Genomic DNA, 15,612 nt, shown 5'->3' on the forward strand with positions numbered 1-15,612 from the left:
ACCCTCCGGGCGGCCCCGGGGGCTGCGCCGGGAGGGGCCGCTCGGTGCGGTGCTCCCCCCCGGAGCCAGGCGGGAGCCCCGGCCGGGACAAAGGCAGCGGGGCACAGAACGCGCGGCCGGCGGCGCCTCGGGAAGGGAAGGCGTCCCCTAAAGGCCCGGCCTTTTGAATCGTTACTCATTGAAAAACAAAACCCCCGGCATTTTCCCCGCAGCGCTGACTGCGGCCTGCAGCGCCAGCGCCGCCACCTCCTCCGCTCCCACCCAGCGGCGGCTCCCGCGGGCCGGGCCGAGGCCGCCGCCGCACCTGCGCCCCGGGCCGGGCGCGCCCCCCTCTGCCGCGCGCGGGGCAGCAGCCGGCCGCTCCCACTCCCGCCTGCCGCGGCGGGGGGGAAAGGCGGCGGCCGGCTGCCCTTCCCGCAGGGAACGCCCCGCTCCGCCGGCTGTGAGCCCCCCCGCCCCGCAACCGCGGCGTGGGCAGAGCCACCGCGCTCCCCCGGGGAGGAGGGCGGGGCGGGGCAGTGCCGGCGCAGCCCCCACCCCGCGGGGGGCGGGCGGAGGGGGAGGGGAGCCCGCCAGCGCTCCCCCCCGTGGTGACAGTTTCTAGAAGCACGTCCCGGCGTCCTTTGCGCTCTCAACATGGAGGAGCTGACGGTGGAAGTGCGCGGCTCTAACGGGGCCTTCTACAAGGTACCGCTGCGGGGAGGGGGCGGCGGCGGGGCCGGCGCGGCGGGGGCTGCGCGGGGGGCGGCCGCCCGGCGGTATCCGGGCGCGGCCGGGGACGGGGGGCGGCCGTGGGGGGAGCCCCCGGGCCGGGCCGCGGAGGAGGGGAGGTGGGGGGGAGGGCGCTGGGGAAGGTGTCTGGGTGTGGCGGGGGCGGCTGGGGCTGGCGGGAGCGAGCGGGCGGCGGCGGCCGGGCCAGGAGGCGGCGGGCGGCTCGGGCCCCTCACGGGAGGTGGGTGCGCGGAGCGGGGGGAGCAGCTGCGCAGCGGGGGGCGGTAGCCCTGCGTTCGGGAGAGGATGCGTGGGCGTGGGGGCTATTTTTGGAACGAGTAGGGGCTTCGGGTGCTATGGGGTGAACCGAGCCGAAAATAAGAATTTAAAAATATTTTAAACAATTCCTTAAAGATTTCTGGTTTATTTATGTCATCAGAAAGCTTCCTTCACCATCACCCTCCCTGGAATGTCAGGATGTTACAGGATCAAGGCAAAATACTCTCAGCTGTTGCCCGTCAGTCATTTTCCCCTAAGCCTGGCTTCAGATGGTTAAGAATCCCAGCTCTTTTTATGGCAAGAGCCTTCTGTCTTCCTTTCCAGGAGGGCCGATTCCAGCCAGTATTGTGAGCACACACTGTAGCTGTGTTCTGGGAGGGTTTAATCTCGGGACTCTCTGTAGCTATTGTCCCTAACCGCACACATGGTGCGGTATTGCACATGCAATATTATACTGCAGAGAATGAGGGTGTCCTTTTTTCCTTTTTTTTTTTTTTTTCCCTCTGAATTTCCTGTGTGCAGCTGTGGATTTGGCTTGGAAGTCATGTGGTAATTGTACAGTATGTGAGGGCAGTTGGTGCTCAAAGGATTGTAACCAGCTGACTTCAGGAGTTAGTTTTTTCAACTGACTGTCTATTAAAAGAGACAAGTAGGAGATACTCTTATGAGGAGAGAATGTAATGGGTTGTGCTATATCCCCTTGCTAGGTAAGCAGCGTAAATTGTTACCAAAATCAGTAGATAATAAATTTCGCAAATCAGGTACATTTTGCTTGGACTTGAAACCCACATCACATAGAAACCCACATCAAAATTGTTTGCATTTAGAACAGGATAGGCCTAAGTAGAATTGATTTTTTTCTTTTTTCCCTGCCCACTAGAAAGCCCAGAATTTGGAGACACTCTTCTTAGCTTTCCATTTTCTATCTTGTGATCTTGGACAAATTTATTAATCATGGATTAGTTGTTTCTTTTGCTTAAGAGGAATGTGAAACTAATGAGAGTATTAGGAGGGGTACTGAATTCTTGAACTGAAAGGATCCGTGTACGCAGAATTTATTAAAATAAGCCTGATTTTAAATCTGCAATGATAAGGTCTCCTCCCAAGTCAGTGAAAATTGTCTGGCCTGGATTAGCACCATCATGTATTTTGGCCCTGAGAACAGTGACTGACAAAAGCAGAAGTTTTACTTAAAAATGGTATTAACGGCTTTCAGATCAGTGAAATGGGCATTAAGTCCAGTGATGGCATCTTCATGGTGGATGAAGCCAGGTTGTTCGAGTGATTGGACCCACAGCCACCAAAGCCCCAATTCAGAATAATCCGCTGTTAATGTGTGTGGGTGAGGGGGAACCATAGAACTCCCTAAAAAACCCAAACCAAATCAAACTGAAACACAATTTTGGAAGGTTTTTCTTGTAAACTGAATGCAGCGAGATGTGTGTCAGTGACTCCATTTTGTGAGTCTTACTTTGGAGGTAGGCAGAGGTTGTGCCTGCATTTTGGAGCCAAGTAACAGTGCTGGTGACTTTCTGTTTGAAGTTTCTGAAGCCAAGGAGGGAGGTGTGTCAGTCTCATTTAGAAAGTATCCTATTTTGGGCACTGATAGCATTGGTAATAGCATTTGTAAGATAGGCTCATGTTGTCTAAGCCCCCTGTGACTGTGTGGAGGAGGTAGCAAAAATTTTCTGAAGAGAAAAGCAGAATTTTTAAGATGGGATGAAATCTGAGGTTTGCCTTTGGAATAGTCCGAATTCAGATTCATTAGCACTGCATATCTCGCGGTAAATGACGTGAGAAGGATCTTGCTATGCCAGCGGAGGTAAAAACCAAAATAATTACATTAATAAATACATGACAGAGGTTTTTTGGGGGAGTTTTAATGTGATCTGCAGTTTAGCTGTAGTAGAACAAATATAGTGATTAAATACGTTGGAGCATTATAGTGGGGTTTTCAGTAGTTATTAGAGAGATGACCATGGTAAATGATATCCTTTATAGGTCCTTTTGTTCTTCTATTAATTGTTCTTCATTTCAGTAGAATTCAACTTTAACAGGGAATTCTTGGTATGTGTATTTATACATATACACTATAGCTGCTATAAATTGGTGAGGAAAATGGTATTTTTTTATTAATATACCTGAAAAGTCAAAATGTTTCTCCTGATGCATAAATCAATGGGCAGTAACTGTGCTTATGGTAGATAGCCCAAGATAACTTTTTTATACTGTGCTGTCCAAAAAAATCCCAACTACATTTAAGCTTTTATTTATGGATTTCCAGACTATTTTTTTCCCCTCTTTAAACAAGTAATATGATCTGGAGAACAGGACAGCATTTATTTTGTATTTTATCCCAGATTCTCAAGCAGTTTACAGCAGAGCCAGTGTTTAGCCACTCCCTGCAGCTCAGAAGACTTTGCATATATCATAATATTTAGCAGCCATTGTCTTTAGAGAACAGACGGCACTGATGGGGCTCAAAGTGGTCGTGATCTTCTGAAGAGAGATGAGGTTTGTGTTGTGGAACAGGGAGGAGAATGGACAAGGTTGATGAACCTTACTAATTAAGAGTTTGCATATATTAGAGGTGTGGTGAGGGCTTCCTGAGAGCAGACCAGTTGATGCTTTCTAGGTGAGTGCTAGATTGCAGGATCGTTTTTATCTTTGAGACATTAGAGTAGACTTTTAAAGTGAAATGGCCTGAAATATCTGGGTTGCTTTGGGCTCTGAGTGGGTTGTAGAGAGTCAAAGTTGAATATTCCAGCCTCATGTTGGCCTGGCTGCAGTGTTTTCAGGATGATTATTCTCTGTGTCATTAACATCATTAAGTAATTCACAGGATCACGTGTGGTTGGGGCTGGCAGATAGTGTGGGAGGTTGTCTGGTCCACATCCCTGCTCAAGCAGGGCCACCTAGACCCAGCTGCCCAGGACCATGTCCAGGTGGCCTTTGAATATCTGTGAGATTGGAGACTCCAGAACCTCCCTGGGCAACCTGTGGCTGTGCTCAGTCACCCTCCCAGTAAAGTGATTGCTGATGTTCATACAGAACCTCTTGTGCTTTCAGTTCATGCCCATTGCCTCTCGTCCTGCCAGCTTGAGGGGTGTCTGTGCAGCTCTTGGCAAGAACAAGACAAAAGTTCCTGGTTATCCAATATCTCAGCCTGTGTATCTCACCTGTATGCAAATCACAGCCCTGGTTCTGCACATTATATGCAAGTTCAAATGTCAGCTTACATGAAGTATGTTGGGCCTTACAATAAAATGAGACCAAGGTACATAAATTGAACACTAGATGATTTCTTCTACCTGAATTGTTCAGTGACATCTGAATAACTCTGAAAGGTCTGTTGTTTTCTTCATTGTGGAGACTCACATGTGCTGAAAAACTGACTGGTGTGTTGCATGCCCTTGTGTACTCTCTCTCTTCTAGAGTAGTAGCTGTTTAGATTATGCAAGGACTTGAAATAGGTAAAAATGTGAATTAGAATGGAACTCAATCTTTAATTTATAGGTTCTGAAGCGCTTCCTTTTTGATCTGTTCCTCTTTCAAGAGGTGCAGTTATTCTGGTAACAGCACTAACGGAAGCGCTGGTAGCAGGAGTTGGCATAGGCCTCAAGGTAGGCTAGCCAAAATATTACAGAGGGAAAACATGATGAAAGAGAAGTACACAGCATTTCTCCACATGTACAGTGTTAAAGCATGGTGAGCAATTCTGTGTGAGAAACAGTTTATGCATCAATAAAAAAAAATATAATGGCTTTTTAATTTTTCTTACAGTTTTTAATTAGTGGCTTTGAAAACAACTCTGTGAGTTCTTCTGAATGGTTTTTAGCTTGATGGTTATTAAAATAAGAAACTGTTTTTAAGAGTGTAGCTTATGCAGCTGTTCATGCCCAATTACTACACCAGGAAACATGGTAACTGGAATGACTTTTTTTTTTTTTTTTAAGATCTCAACTGTGTTATAATGGTCAACATTTATTTATTATATCTACCTGTAATGGGTGGGAAGTTTCAGACATTTTAAAGTTGTTACTGATCTCCTGAAAGTTGGGTAGACTGCTGCGAAAAGTATCTGTTGACGAGCCATTTGCTTGACTCTTTTAGGCTGAGAAAAGGGAGGTGCCACTGGCAGTGGGTGTTGATTGCTGGTGTACACAATCAGGAGGGCGTATTTTAGAAGTTTTGCCTTTTGGGGATATGTGTATGAAGAAAGCAGTATAAGTAATGTGAATCATTTAGGTGTTCATTAATAAACCTAAACCAGGTGATTCTGTGCTGAAGTTCTTGCATAACTGTCGTAAGGACCCTTGAATTTATATACGATAATTATGATTGTGAATGGAAATAAGCAGTAATGTCATAGATTAAACTGTGGTTGCTAAAATCCATATAATAGTTCAGGATCTCTTTCTTATGTGGTGCCTGCTTGTGATGTTTGTGTTTTGTGGCAAGCTAGATCTGCTTTCTTTTATCAGTTCCTGGTATAAACAGGTGCAGTTGATCACTTCTAATAAAAATAATACTTTACGAAGTTCAGTCTTTTTTGACCAATGATTTGATTATTTACAAGTTCGCTGTGTTTGTTTTGATTTCCCTCTCCCAGGAGGTCAGCATGGGATACATCCCTTAGTAATAATTACTATTTCATGTATTTGTTACATGAAACAGTTGTGTGTGACCGTTAGTTAAAAATACTAATGGTACTTGCTTCGGAAAGGAGTGAAAGGATTGGTAATTGGATATAGGCTTCTTGACCTTTATGTCACTGATTCAGAAACAGTCCATGGTACCAGATGCCAAAGCGTTTACTGTTTGAAGTTTGCTCAGCAGTGGGTAAGGTGATCTTAGTATAGTTTGTAGGCATGTGTGACTCAAAAGCCAATACAGTGGCTGTCCCTGGAAGGAATGTTTACAGCTGAACTAACAGCCCCTCACTTCTAGATTGGACCATCCTGCTTGGGGGTCAGATAAGAAAGCAGCATGAAGAGTGGACTTGGATCGTGTCTGCCCGTTATGCAGATTTTGTGACTTTGTCTGGAACTGGGTTTAAAAAAAAATAAGTGTGTGTATGTATACGGAGACGCACAGTTCACTGTAAGGGCACTTTGGTAAGTCTTGATCCATTTATGTTATCAGCAGATCCTAATCCTAAATCCATGAGTAAAACCCAGGTAAAAGGGAAAGAGTGTGTGTATTATGAGATGAAGTCTCAACTGTAGTGCTTTTTGTGGCAAACGATCCATTCATAGTTGCCTGTCCTCTTGTTTGTACTCAACACAGTACCGCCCTGTGCTGGATCTCTGATCCCAAACCCAGGCAGGATCCCAGCGATCCTGCCCCTCGTTTCACAGGTGCTAGTGCTGGGAGCCCGGCTGCTGCCAAGTGAGTGGCAGAGACAGGTCTGAACCGAAGTGCCTGGGGAGCCAGCGGGACATTAATAGCCTGGAGTACAGTGTGGGCTCCTGCCTGGAGCTGGGCTGCGGCAGGCAGGGCATACATGGACTGCGGAGACCCGCTCGCAGCGAGAACTCGGTGACTGATGCGAATATCTGGACGCTCCAAATCAGGGGCCTGGCAAGATGAAGTCACGTAAATTTTTTTCCTCTCCTGCCTTCCACAGTTTTGCATGTGCTGTAAAACACACACAAATGTTAAGTATAAGCTTACTTGCTGATAATACAATTCATCACCGTGTATTTTTGAGGCCAGTGTATTTATTGGTGATGTATTTGGGCATCTTTTGTTAGCTCTGCCTCGTCATCTCTGTTTAGAATGAGGATACATGGAATGATGTGTAAAGAAAAGAGAACATTTCAAACTTGGGTGTTGGCATTGTCTACCTTAGGCAACACTGCTAAAGTAATGGAGTACCTTGTTCATTTGAGCAAAAGTTAAGATGATGCATCATTACTTAATTTAGCAGAAAATGTTTTTGATACAATATCAGATGTGACTAGTGCAAGCTTAGAGTACGAATCTGTTTATAGGTTACCTCACTGATAAAGAAATCCTTCAAAACTCCTAGTTAAAAAGCAGGATATTTCCTTTCTGGTTTATGTTCATCACGCCCTTTCTGAAGAAACCCTAATAGTAGGAAGATTAATACTTGGGATTTCTGAGTTTTATGTTACTCCTTCACTATTGGTCTTGTGTTTGTACAATTCAACTCTGCTCATACTTTTTTTAGGCCTCACAACTAAAATAATTATGTGATTTAATGCTTTACATATGTCCATTTGTGATCTGAAGTGCATAACCAATAAATGTTATATTTGATTTTGGGTGTTTCTCATATATAAATACTGTGGAGTGAAGGAGTTTGAGAAAACCAACTGAAAATGCTCTTCAGCTCATTTCAAGTAAGTCCCTGCATACCTGTCCGTGAGCCGGGAGTCTGCACTGTGTTCTCGAATGGGAAGAGCGGTGTGCATGCTTTGAGCTGAAAGCCTTCCTGAAACCCACAAGGGGCTGTAAAATGTACAGCCTCTTTGCCAGAATTTGTACTTTCAATTTTATTAAAAAGTGTTTGATGTTTCTGTTTCTGCAGCTGACGTATGTGCAGTGTCATCTTTAGGCTGCTGCTGGTCATATCTCTGCATTAGTGTTCAGCTTTCCCATTCTTTAGTAGGGCGTTAGCTTGAAAATCAGTTTTGAATATTAAACCTGTTTGTACCATTACACAGAAAGATAGACTTCACTTAGTAATGGGCTAGTCTGAAATCCTGGAAATGCAATGCAGTTGGGATTCCTTTTTTCTAATTCTTTTGTCTTATTAATGAATCCTGCAGCTAGTCAGTGGATTCAGGATTTTCTAAACTCTGCAGAGCATTATGTTCTGAATGTGCTTCAGGTGTTTTATGGTACCTGATTTTGAATCTCTTGATTCTGAAATTCTGTTTCTTTAACAAAAGAAAGATAACTGCATTCAGATTTGCAGAATAATTTTGTTGCTCCTATAGGCTGATCTTAGAGAGGAAATGCGTATTTTTTTCTCTTCATGTTGAGTACTGTGAGAGCATGTAATAACAGAAGAGGTAAGGTTCAGCTGTGAAATAAAGCACCATAATGAGGCAAAGACTAATACTGAATCACAGGCTCTTGGAATGCAGATAAATGGCTCTCCATAGTAGGGAGTTAAGTCTCTCTCTGTAAATACTGCTTTCTGTTGATAAGTTGTCATTTTGCAGAATGTTGGACTGGATGAATCTGGTGCACAGTGCTGTGACTTGCATGTTTTGTCCTTAGATAGAATTTGAATGCATTGTAGTAGAACAACTCTTATTTTCTACTCTATGCCATGTTAATTCATCCCCACATTGGGGCATGCTTAAAGGGGACATCAATAGCATAAATGTCGTAAAAGTTCTGCTTTACCTCTGTTAGCTAACGCATAGTTCAGGCAGCGAAGTTTTGTATGCTCTTTACATCTTTAAACGGACATAATTTCAGTATTCCTGTCTAGTTTACCTGTCCTGAAACTTTCTTGCAACAGAAAGTCCCTGATTACATGTGTATTTCATTGCCACCTGTTGCAGCTTTTTAGCTTCTGAAGAAAGAGATTTGCCTTCCTTCCCTTGCAGTGGCAGGACGGCCTTCAAGAGGGTTTATTTTATTAGGAAGACATGAGGTGGTTCAAGGAGGAGATTCCTGTGATTGCTGGTGACCTGCTTTCTTCAGGATTACCAGGATGCTTTCTGCTAGAACCAGTCTTTGTGTTGCTGGCAGATGGTTTTGGGTGAAGGTCAGGGAGCAGAAAAGCAGGTTTTGAGCAAATCCCTTCACAGTGTTCCTCAAATATGAGTTCAGGTAAAAGGAGATTTGTTTGTATAGGCCCTTTGCAACCAGCTGTCAGCATGGGCTCCTTTAATGTCTGTTACTACATTGAGGGATCTCCTGTGTCAAAATTAGTCTTTCCCTGGGCTGACACATTATACCTATGTGGGCAGTTGCTCCTTGCACAGTTGATATGTTCTTCATCCTCCTCAGCTGGAAGTTTCTTGTATGGATATAATCCATTCAGCAGATTTCCTGGAACGTCTTTCAACACAGCTACACAACTCTGTTACTCCTTCAAAGCTGCAGATTCCTTCTTGACCTCCTGTGCCTGGGCAAATACCAGGCTATAGCAAAAGCAGGAGTAGTTTGAAAAGTCTTTCTTGTCCCTTTATCTGCTTTTTTCACAACATGCCTGCCTTCCTTAACTGAGAGATGTAGGAACTTAATATCTGCATGGATACTTGAGTACAGTTTTCTGTACCAGGTTGTTCTTTGTCTTTAGGTTTTTGACAAAACCAGCGCCCCCTAAAGAAGCCCTTAATTTTTCAAAGTAAAGAAATGGAAATAGGATTTCCCCTCAGTTGTTCCTGACATAACAACATGACACAAAAAGTGAAATACTGTGTTTTCTTTATTTTCCTCTGAGGTCCTACAGGTGTTTGGCCTCATACAGTCCCCAGTTTGGTACTTGAAAGGTGATACCATAACGAGCTCTATGGCAGGCTGTATTGCCCAATTTTATCCAAACTTACTGTTGTACAGTTGTGAAGGATTCAGTTTAGTGTTGAGAAGAACACGTATAAAGCAGATAGTGTTCTGCACAGCTATTTGACATCGTATTGTGAGTTATACTAATAGCCCTGGACCTCGATCACTTTTTTTCTGTAAAGCAGTTGTGCACACCTGTAGATAAAATAATGAACTCGGACAGTAAGTTTTCGGTTGTAAATGTGCTGATCTGATTTGGTCATTTGAAACAGTCCTTCTGCACTGCATTTCTTAGAATAGCCAACTAAGAATATTGGCAACCTCATGCGAACAGTGGCATCGTGTCTTGGAACTTTCCTAAATTGGAACCATAGTATTGGTGGTGAGCTGCTGTTTGGCTTAGTTTCAGGCTGGTTTGAAATTGTTGCCTTGTTTTGATTTCACATGCATTCTTACAACAAAAATGTTTTTGTTTTAGGGATTTATCAAAGATGTTCATGAGGACTCGCTCACAGTTGTATTTGAAAACAAGTAAGTATTTATTTTTAAAAATCATCATTTGACTAGTAGGTTGCTATTTTGATTTTGTGGTTTTGGTGTTGTTTGATTTGACATAAAGTAGATTTCATTAGAAAGTTGTAGTTCTACAAGTACAGGCTCACTATTCTGTTCACAGTTTCCATGAACTGCTTTCTTGAATCGCTGTATCACATTCAGCTCATCAGTTACACAGTCATTTACATTTTTTGTATCTTTAGTAAAGCCCATAGATGTGACAGCCAAATTTAATTAAAATAATCAGTGGCAGAGGCCTGATCTTCCTATAGTAAAATGGAAAAAGATGAAAAATACCAAAGGACTTTTATTAAATAAACATTTCTCTATATGTCTAGCCTGAGGAATGCTGATCAGTGTTTTCAACTAGAGAGAAATAGATAGAAGTATCCTGACAGTGATTGATTTTTCTTTTTAACTATTAAGAAAATAAATATGCATACATATCCAGTATAAAGACATAAATTTTTTTTAGTGGAAAAGAGTGCAAATTTGTAAGCAAACCTGGGGAAAGAATTATCCATGACGCCCTTTTCATTCGATATGTAAACACAACAGTGCTACTAGGGACTTGTAGTGGCAGGTTGAAGATAATCCATGGGATGGTAAAGTACAAAGGGATACCTGTTGTTCAGCATTCAGACTGATAACGTCGTGGATTACCTGGGAGATTCCAGGGCTGATTTAAGATGTTCTAGGAGCTACATCGTCTTTCCTGTTTCCCTTCCACTTGCTAGGTGGAGATCCTAAAAATCTGTCAGCTTTTGATAGGAAAATTGCTACTAAATTCTGTGAGCACCAACCTGTAGATTAGTCTTTGAGCCTTTCTTCAAGGAAGATTGCTGAGTAAGAAAGGTAATACTAGGGAGTGTGCTAGCATGTGTTTATAAACGATATTTTATAATCCTGCATATGTAATCCTAGAGTGTGTATGCATATATTTGTGTACATGTATGTATCTGGGGGGAGGGAGGAGAGGGAAGAAGTAATCCTAGCGTTTGCCTTGCAAAGTCCAGTCTTTGTTTCTTTTTCACCCATGTTTTCTAGCCCGTCGTTTATAGAAAGTAGTTAGAAGATGAGTTGGCAACCTTAATTTCTACTAACACTTACTGGGGTGGTTATGGAAGTGGTTACTGTCTCCTAGGCTTCATACATCTATTCCAAAACCCAACAAATGTAAAAAAAAAAACAAAACAAATTGGGTCCGTAGTCTGAGGAGATGTGACAAATCTTCAGTTTCATATTCAACATCATGTTACTTTTCTTTAAGGTAGGAGGCTCTTTGCCTTCCAAGTGCGTACTTTCATGTTAGAAACCAGTTAAGCTGAAGGAAGTGCCTGTGGTTCACAGCAGGGGTCTAATTGTTGGCAAACGCATTTCTAGTGTTTAGTATCTCTGTCACTTGTGTGTTTTACAGAAAGTCTGGCAGCAGCAGCCAAGTTCCAAAAAGGATGTGCTTCAACATATGTTGAGTGTTTTGTTGACCAAAAATAGGTCTTATCAGCGTGTATGTGGTTCTAGTAAAATTTTTCTGTGATGTAAATCTGATATTTTCTTTACCATTTTTACTGAGTTAAATTCATAAGGGCTTTAGTAGAACCAAAGCTGGTAAGAGTGGCCTGCCACATCATTCTGCTGTGATAGCGATGAGCACTAATGAAGTAAAGGCATCTGCTCCACTGAAGGGAGTCTGAATTGTCAATTTCCTTTTTCTGCTGTTGTTAAACAGTTTTTGCAACTATTGTAAGGTTCCCTGCATTGGTGCACTAGCACAGACTGCTAATGATGATTTTTGTGGCCATATCCATAATTAATCTCTGGGCAGATACCATTATTTTATTGGCTAATTTTTTGGAGGTAAGGAGACAGTGAACGCAGAAGCTTCAGCAACTGGAAACTTTTATTACTGTGTAAGAAAAAAAATTGGATCTTGAGATGCAATTTCATATAGGTCCATAGGAATTTGAAGCAGCCAAACTGAAAAACAAGCTTTGCCGTTGTAAGGAGTGAACACCTCCCTTTTTTGTAATTTGTGCCAGGTATTTGAGATAATCCTTCTGACTATTAGGCATCAGTTCTGTCAGGTCCTCTTAGGTAATTTGTAGCCAGTCACAAGTCATTTATTAAAACATCTTTTTTTTGCATTTCACCGGTGACATGCTCCAATTTTGGACTTTTTGCCATCAAAACTTGGGTTTCTCATATTCTGAAAATTGAGCCTTGTGTGCACTTTTCCACTGTTTTGTAACAAAATACCCAAACACCTGGCAGCTGCTAGGGCCAAGTCATTATTGGCCCATCTGCTTCTAGCGGATGGAGTTCCTTTAGGTGATTAGAGATGGAACCAGAATTAGCCTACTGCAACTTCAAGCAGACTTTATTGAAGGTACAAGGTTTCAATCATAGCATCTCATGGGCAGTTTATAACTTTCCGTAAGCTCCTGTTTGCTCAATTCTGTAACTACAAGGCACAGTTGAAATTCTCAAGAGAACTTCAAGCGGCTCGTTTGAGTTTGCAACATTTTTGATCCTCTTGTTCAGTTGTGATTATTATGCTCATACTGTTTCTAAACTGAAGTTTTATTTACCCTGTAATTTAGGGGGTGCATTTTGTCCTCAAGTTTTACTATTTGCTTGTGCATCTGTGAGAGTAATAACTTCAGGCGGAGAAGGGAGGGAAAATCCAAACCCTGAGTTTAGTGACCATTAGTTGCAACGAGGGCAACTGAATTGCAAGTGATTTTTTGCCAGCCCCTCTCAAAATGTTACTGAAATAGAATGAGATTTAAATAACATTTTATGGCCAAAATACTTTCCAACTTCAACAAAAGCTATCCATAATCTTCATGCGTTTTTCTTCATTTTCAAAGTTCCACTATAGTTAGAGGAAAAATAAAGTATGTAATAATGGCTAGAGCAAAACTGTATGGGTGCCTCACTATTGAGGCCCTTGAGTGTAAGCTGTATTTTCAGAGAAAAGGTGTAAATGTATCCATCTGGTAGCAAAGGGCACTTCTGGAACTTTCTCCTAACAGTGAGAGTTGTTCCACTAACTGAGGCTGCTCTGTCTGCGTGGATTAGAAGGAAGCAAAACAAATTACTTAGAGTAATCCGTAGGGTTACAGGTTGGTTCTGGATCCTGTCTGTGCCTGATGTGAACTTGGATTAAGATGGGCATAAGTGACGGACGTTGGAATGCTCTGGCAGACAGCATGTCCCTCAGATAGTCTAAGCTAATAAGTGCTTTTTGGGGGGTGAGGGGGGCATTTTTCCTCCCTCTCTTTTTTTTTTTTTTACCTCTATAGAGTCTTCAGTTGGGTTTCTGACTACAAGTGTGAGAACCAGCTGATGATGTTCTGTGACTTTCACAGAGCAGATGGGAAAGGAATTCCAGAACACAGATGATGTGAATTGCTCCAGTAGTCTTTGCAAAATGCACTTAAAATATACAGTTCTTCAAGTAAAATGCTTTGTAGAGCCAGCTACAGTAAAATAAATAGCTTTTCTGTACAAGAAGGTAAAATTTTGATTTTATATGCCTAGTAATAATTGGTATTGATAATGAGATATAAAGGTACCTTTTGAACTTAATGTGTTTGCCAGACAATTACTGAGGAGTGTTAACAAGTTTATAGGTAAGGATGTAAAGCTTTGTTAACAATCAGAGTCAGATTTTCCTGGAATACTTAAAACATGGATGGTAAGCAGTTGAAATGTTAAGTAAGAGGTGAAGAAATGGGTGAAACCCGTGGTGGGCAGCAAAGTTAAACTTCCATCTGTGTAAAGGCTTGAACAGTAGAAATGTAAGTACATCATCTCGTAATCTTTTCACTGGGCTTTTATGAGAGCTGTTTAGTGAGCCCAGTCAAGTTAAATTTTCAAGTTAATTGAAAAATTGTTTTATCGTTAAATGCCTTCCCAGACACTGTTTTTGTCTTGACAGTGTTATTTTGTTTTTTTGCTCATATAGTTTGCTTTCTAGCAATGAAGAAACAGAGTTGATTATATGGAAAGAGTGAGTTTTAACTAAACTCAGAGTTCTAAAAACAAAGAAAACAGGAAAAATTTAGCAATAATGTGTAATGTCTCTTCAACTTTTAGTTGGCAACCAGAGCGTCAGGTACCCTTTAATGAAGTCAGATTACCGCCACCCCCTGATATCAAGAAAGAAATTGGTGAAGGAGATGAAGTGGAGGTGAGTTGATCCTAATGAACTGTTCCGATACGTAACTGATTGTCCTTCCAAGGCGGTGATGATGATTCTACATCCGCAGAGTGAAGATTTAAAATGGGGCATGTCTCTAGTAATGGATTTATTAAGCTTTCAGTGAAGCTGACATTCAGTTTTTTCACAAAATTACAGACTGAACCTTCTCCAAATGTAAAAAAATTGCTGAGAATGTTTCAGAATTAAACCCAAACTGGGTAATTTTCTTTATCTGGAATGTAACTCTTGAAAGTGTTTTGGTATGAAAATGTTATAAAGTTCTTTCAGGAATTTTGACCCAGATGAAATATCTGGTACAATCTGGTAGGAAATTGTCTGAGTTATATTGTCTTAGAGAGAAACAGTGTTAATTAGAAATGGTGTATTAAACCAGGAAATGAAAAGGTTCTGTTCTCAGCCTGTTGTAGTATGTTTAGTAATTTAGTAGTTAGTTTAACTTCTGCTTTTCACTTGTCTTTAAAATCAAAAGTAATGACTCTTTCTTTACAATACCATTATAGTTTTGGCCTAGTAATCTAAGAAACAATGTAGTGTGTTTTTCTGCTATTTTCTTTGAAATACATACTATTTGTAGGCTTTGTTAGAGGTTAAATGTAAAGGATTATTTTCTACCTCCTTGCTATTGCAAAATTTCTTGTTTAGTTTGTATGCAAATGACTTTGGGCTGTCAGAAGTGTATGCGCAGTAAATGAAACTCGCAGAAGATGAGGAAAAATGAAAGAGTCAAAAATCATCTGTTCTGTATCTGATCTTGCATTAACTTGGTAGTGTTTGGTAAATTTGGAATATGTAGTCATATGATGATTTGATTCATTTCAGTACTCCTGGATATATCAAGTAAGCGAAGGACAAAATAAAAATCTTAATTGTGGAGTTACTTCTATGTGTGAACTTTCAGTGTGAAGACAGTGTTTGAATTTAGTGAGGAATTGCCCCTGAATAAGCATTGAGCCAAGGTTTTATCTTCCTTTTAGAAATTTCTATTGAATTGTCAGTAATGTATGCAAAGCAAATTTCACAGTCTTTGCAGTGCAAAATAATAAAAATTTGTGCAAGAAGCATGTGCCTGGCTAATTTATCCAAAAATTACTTTCCTGTGGCATACTGTTCCATTCTAGTGAAAATTAGAAAACCTGGGATGTTCTTTCTTCATTGTATGTGCACGCAAGTGACTTGTGTCTGTATGTGCTTTCAGAGTTTCTTGCTATAATACTTTCAGGTGTATTCGAGAGCAAATGACCAAGAACCTTGTGGCTGGTGGCTGGCAAAAGTTCGAATGATGAAAGGAGAGGTAAATAATTTTAAAACCTCCTGGTTTTATGCTGTTATGTTAAATACAGGAGAAA

General features: G+C 41.6%; 1 protein-coding gene across 1 annotated transcript in view; it reads left to right on the top strand.

Moving 5' to 3' along the window:
* Nucleotides 1-556: 556 nt before the first annotated feature.
* FXR1 (FMR1 autosomal homolog 1) overlaps nt 557-15,612 on the top strand; it is a 36,083-nt gene continuing 21,027 nt past the window's right edge. Inside the window, exons 1-4 of the mRNA XM_065640534.1 lie at nt 557-687; nt 9,962-10,014; nt 14,140-14,233; nt 15,486-15,557. Of these exons, the coding sequence (XP_065496606.1) occupies nt 637-687; nt 9,962-10,014; nt 14,140-14,233; nt 15,486-15,557 (270 nt within the window). The 5' untranslated portion in view covers nt 557-636. The remainder of the gene's footprint in view (nt 688-9,961; nt 10,015-14,139; nt 14,234-15,485; nt 15,558-15,612) is intronic.

The sequence above is a fragment of the Caloenas nicobarica genome, chromosome 8 (genome assembly GCF_036013445.1).
Source record: "Caloenas nicobarica isolate bCalNic1 chromosome 8, bCalNic1.hap1, whole genome shotgun sequence".
Classification (NCBI taxonomy): Eukaryota; Metazoa; Chordata; class Aves; order Columbiformes; family Columbidae; genus Caloenas; species Caloenas nicobarica.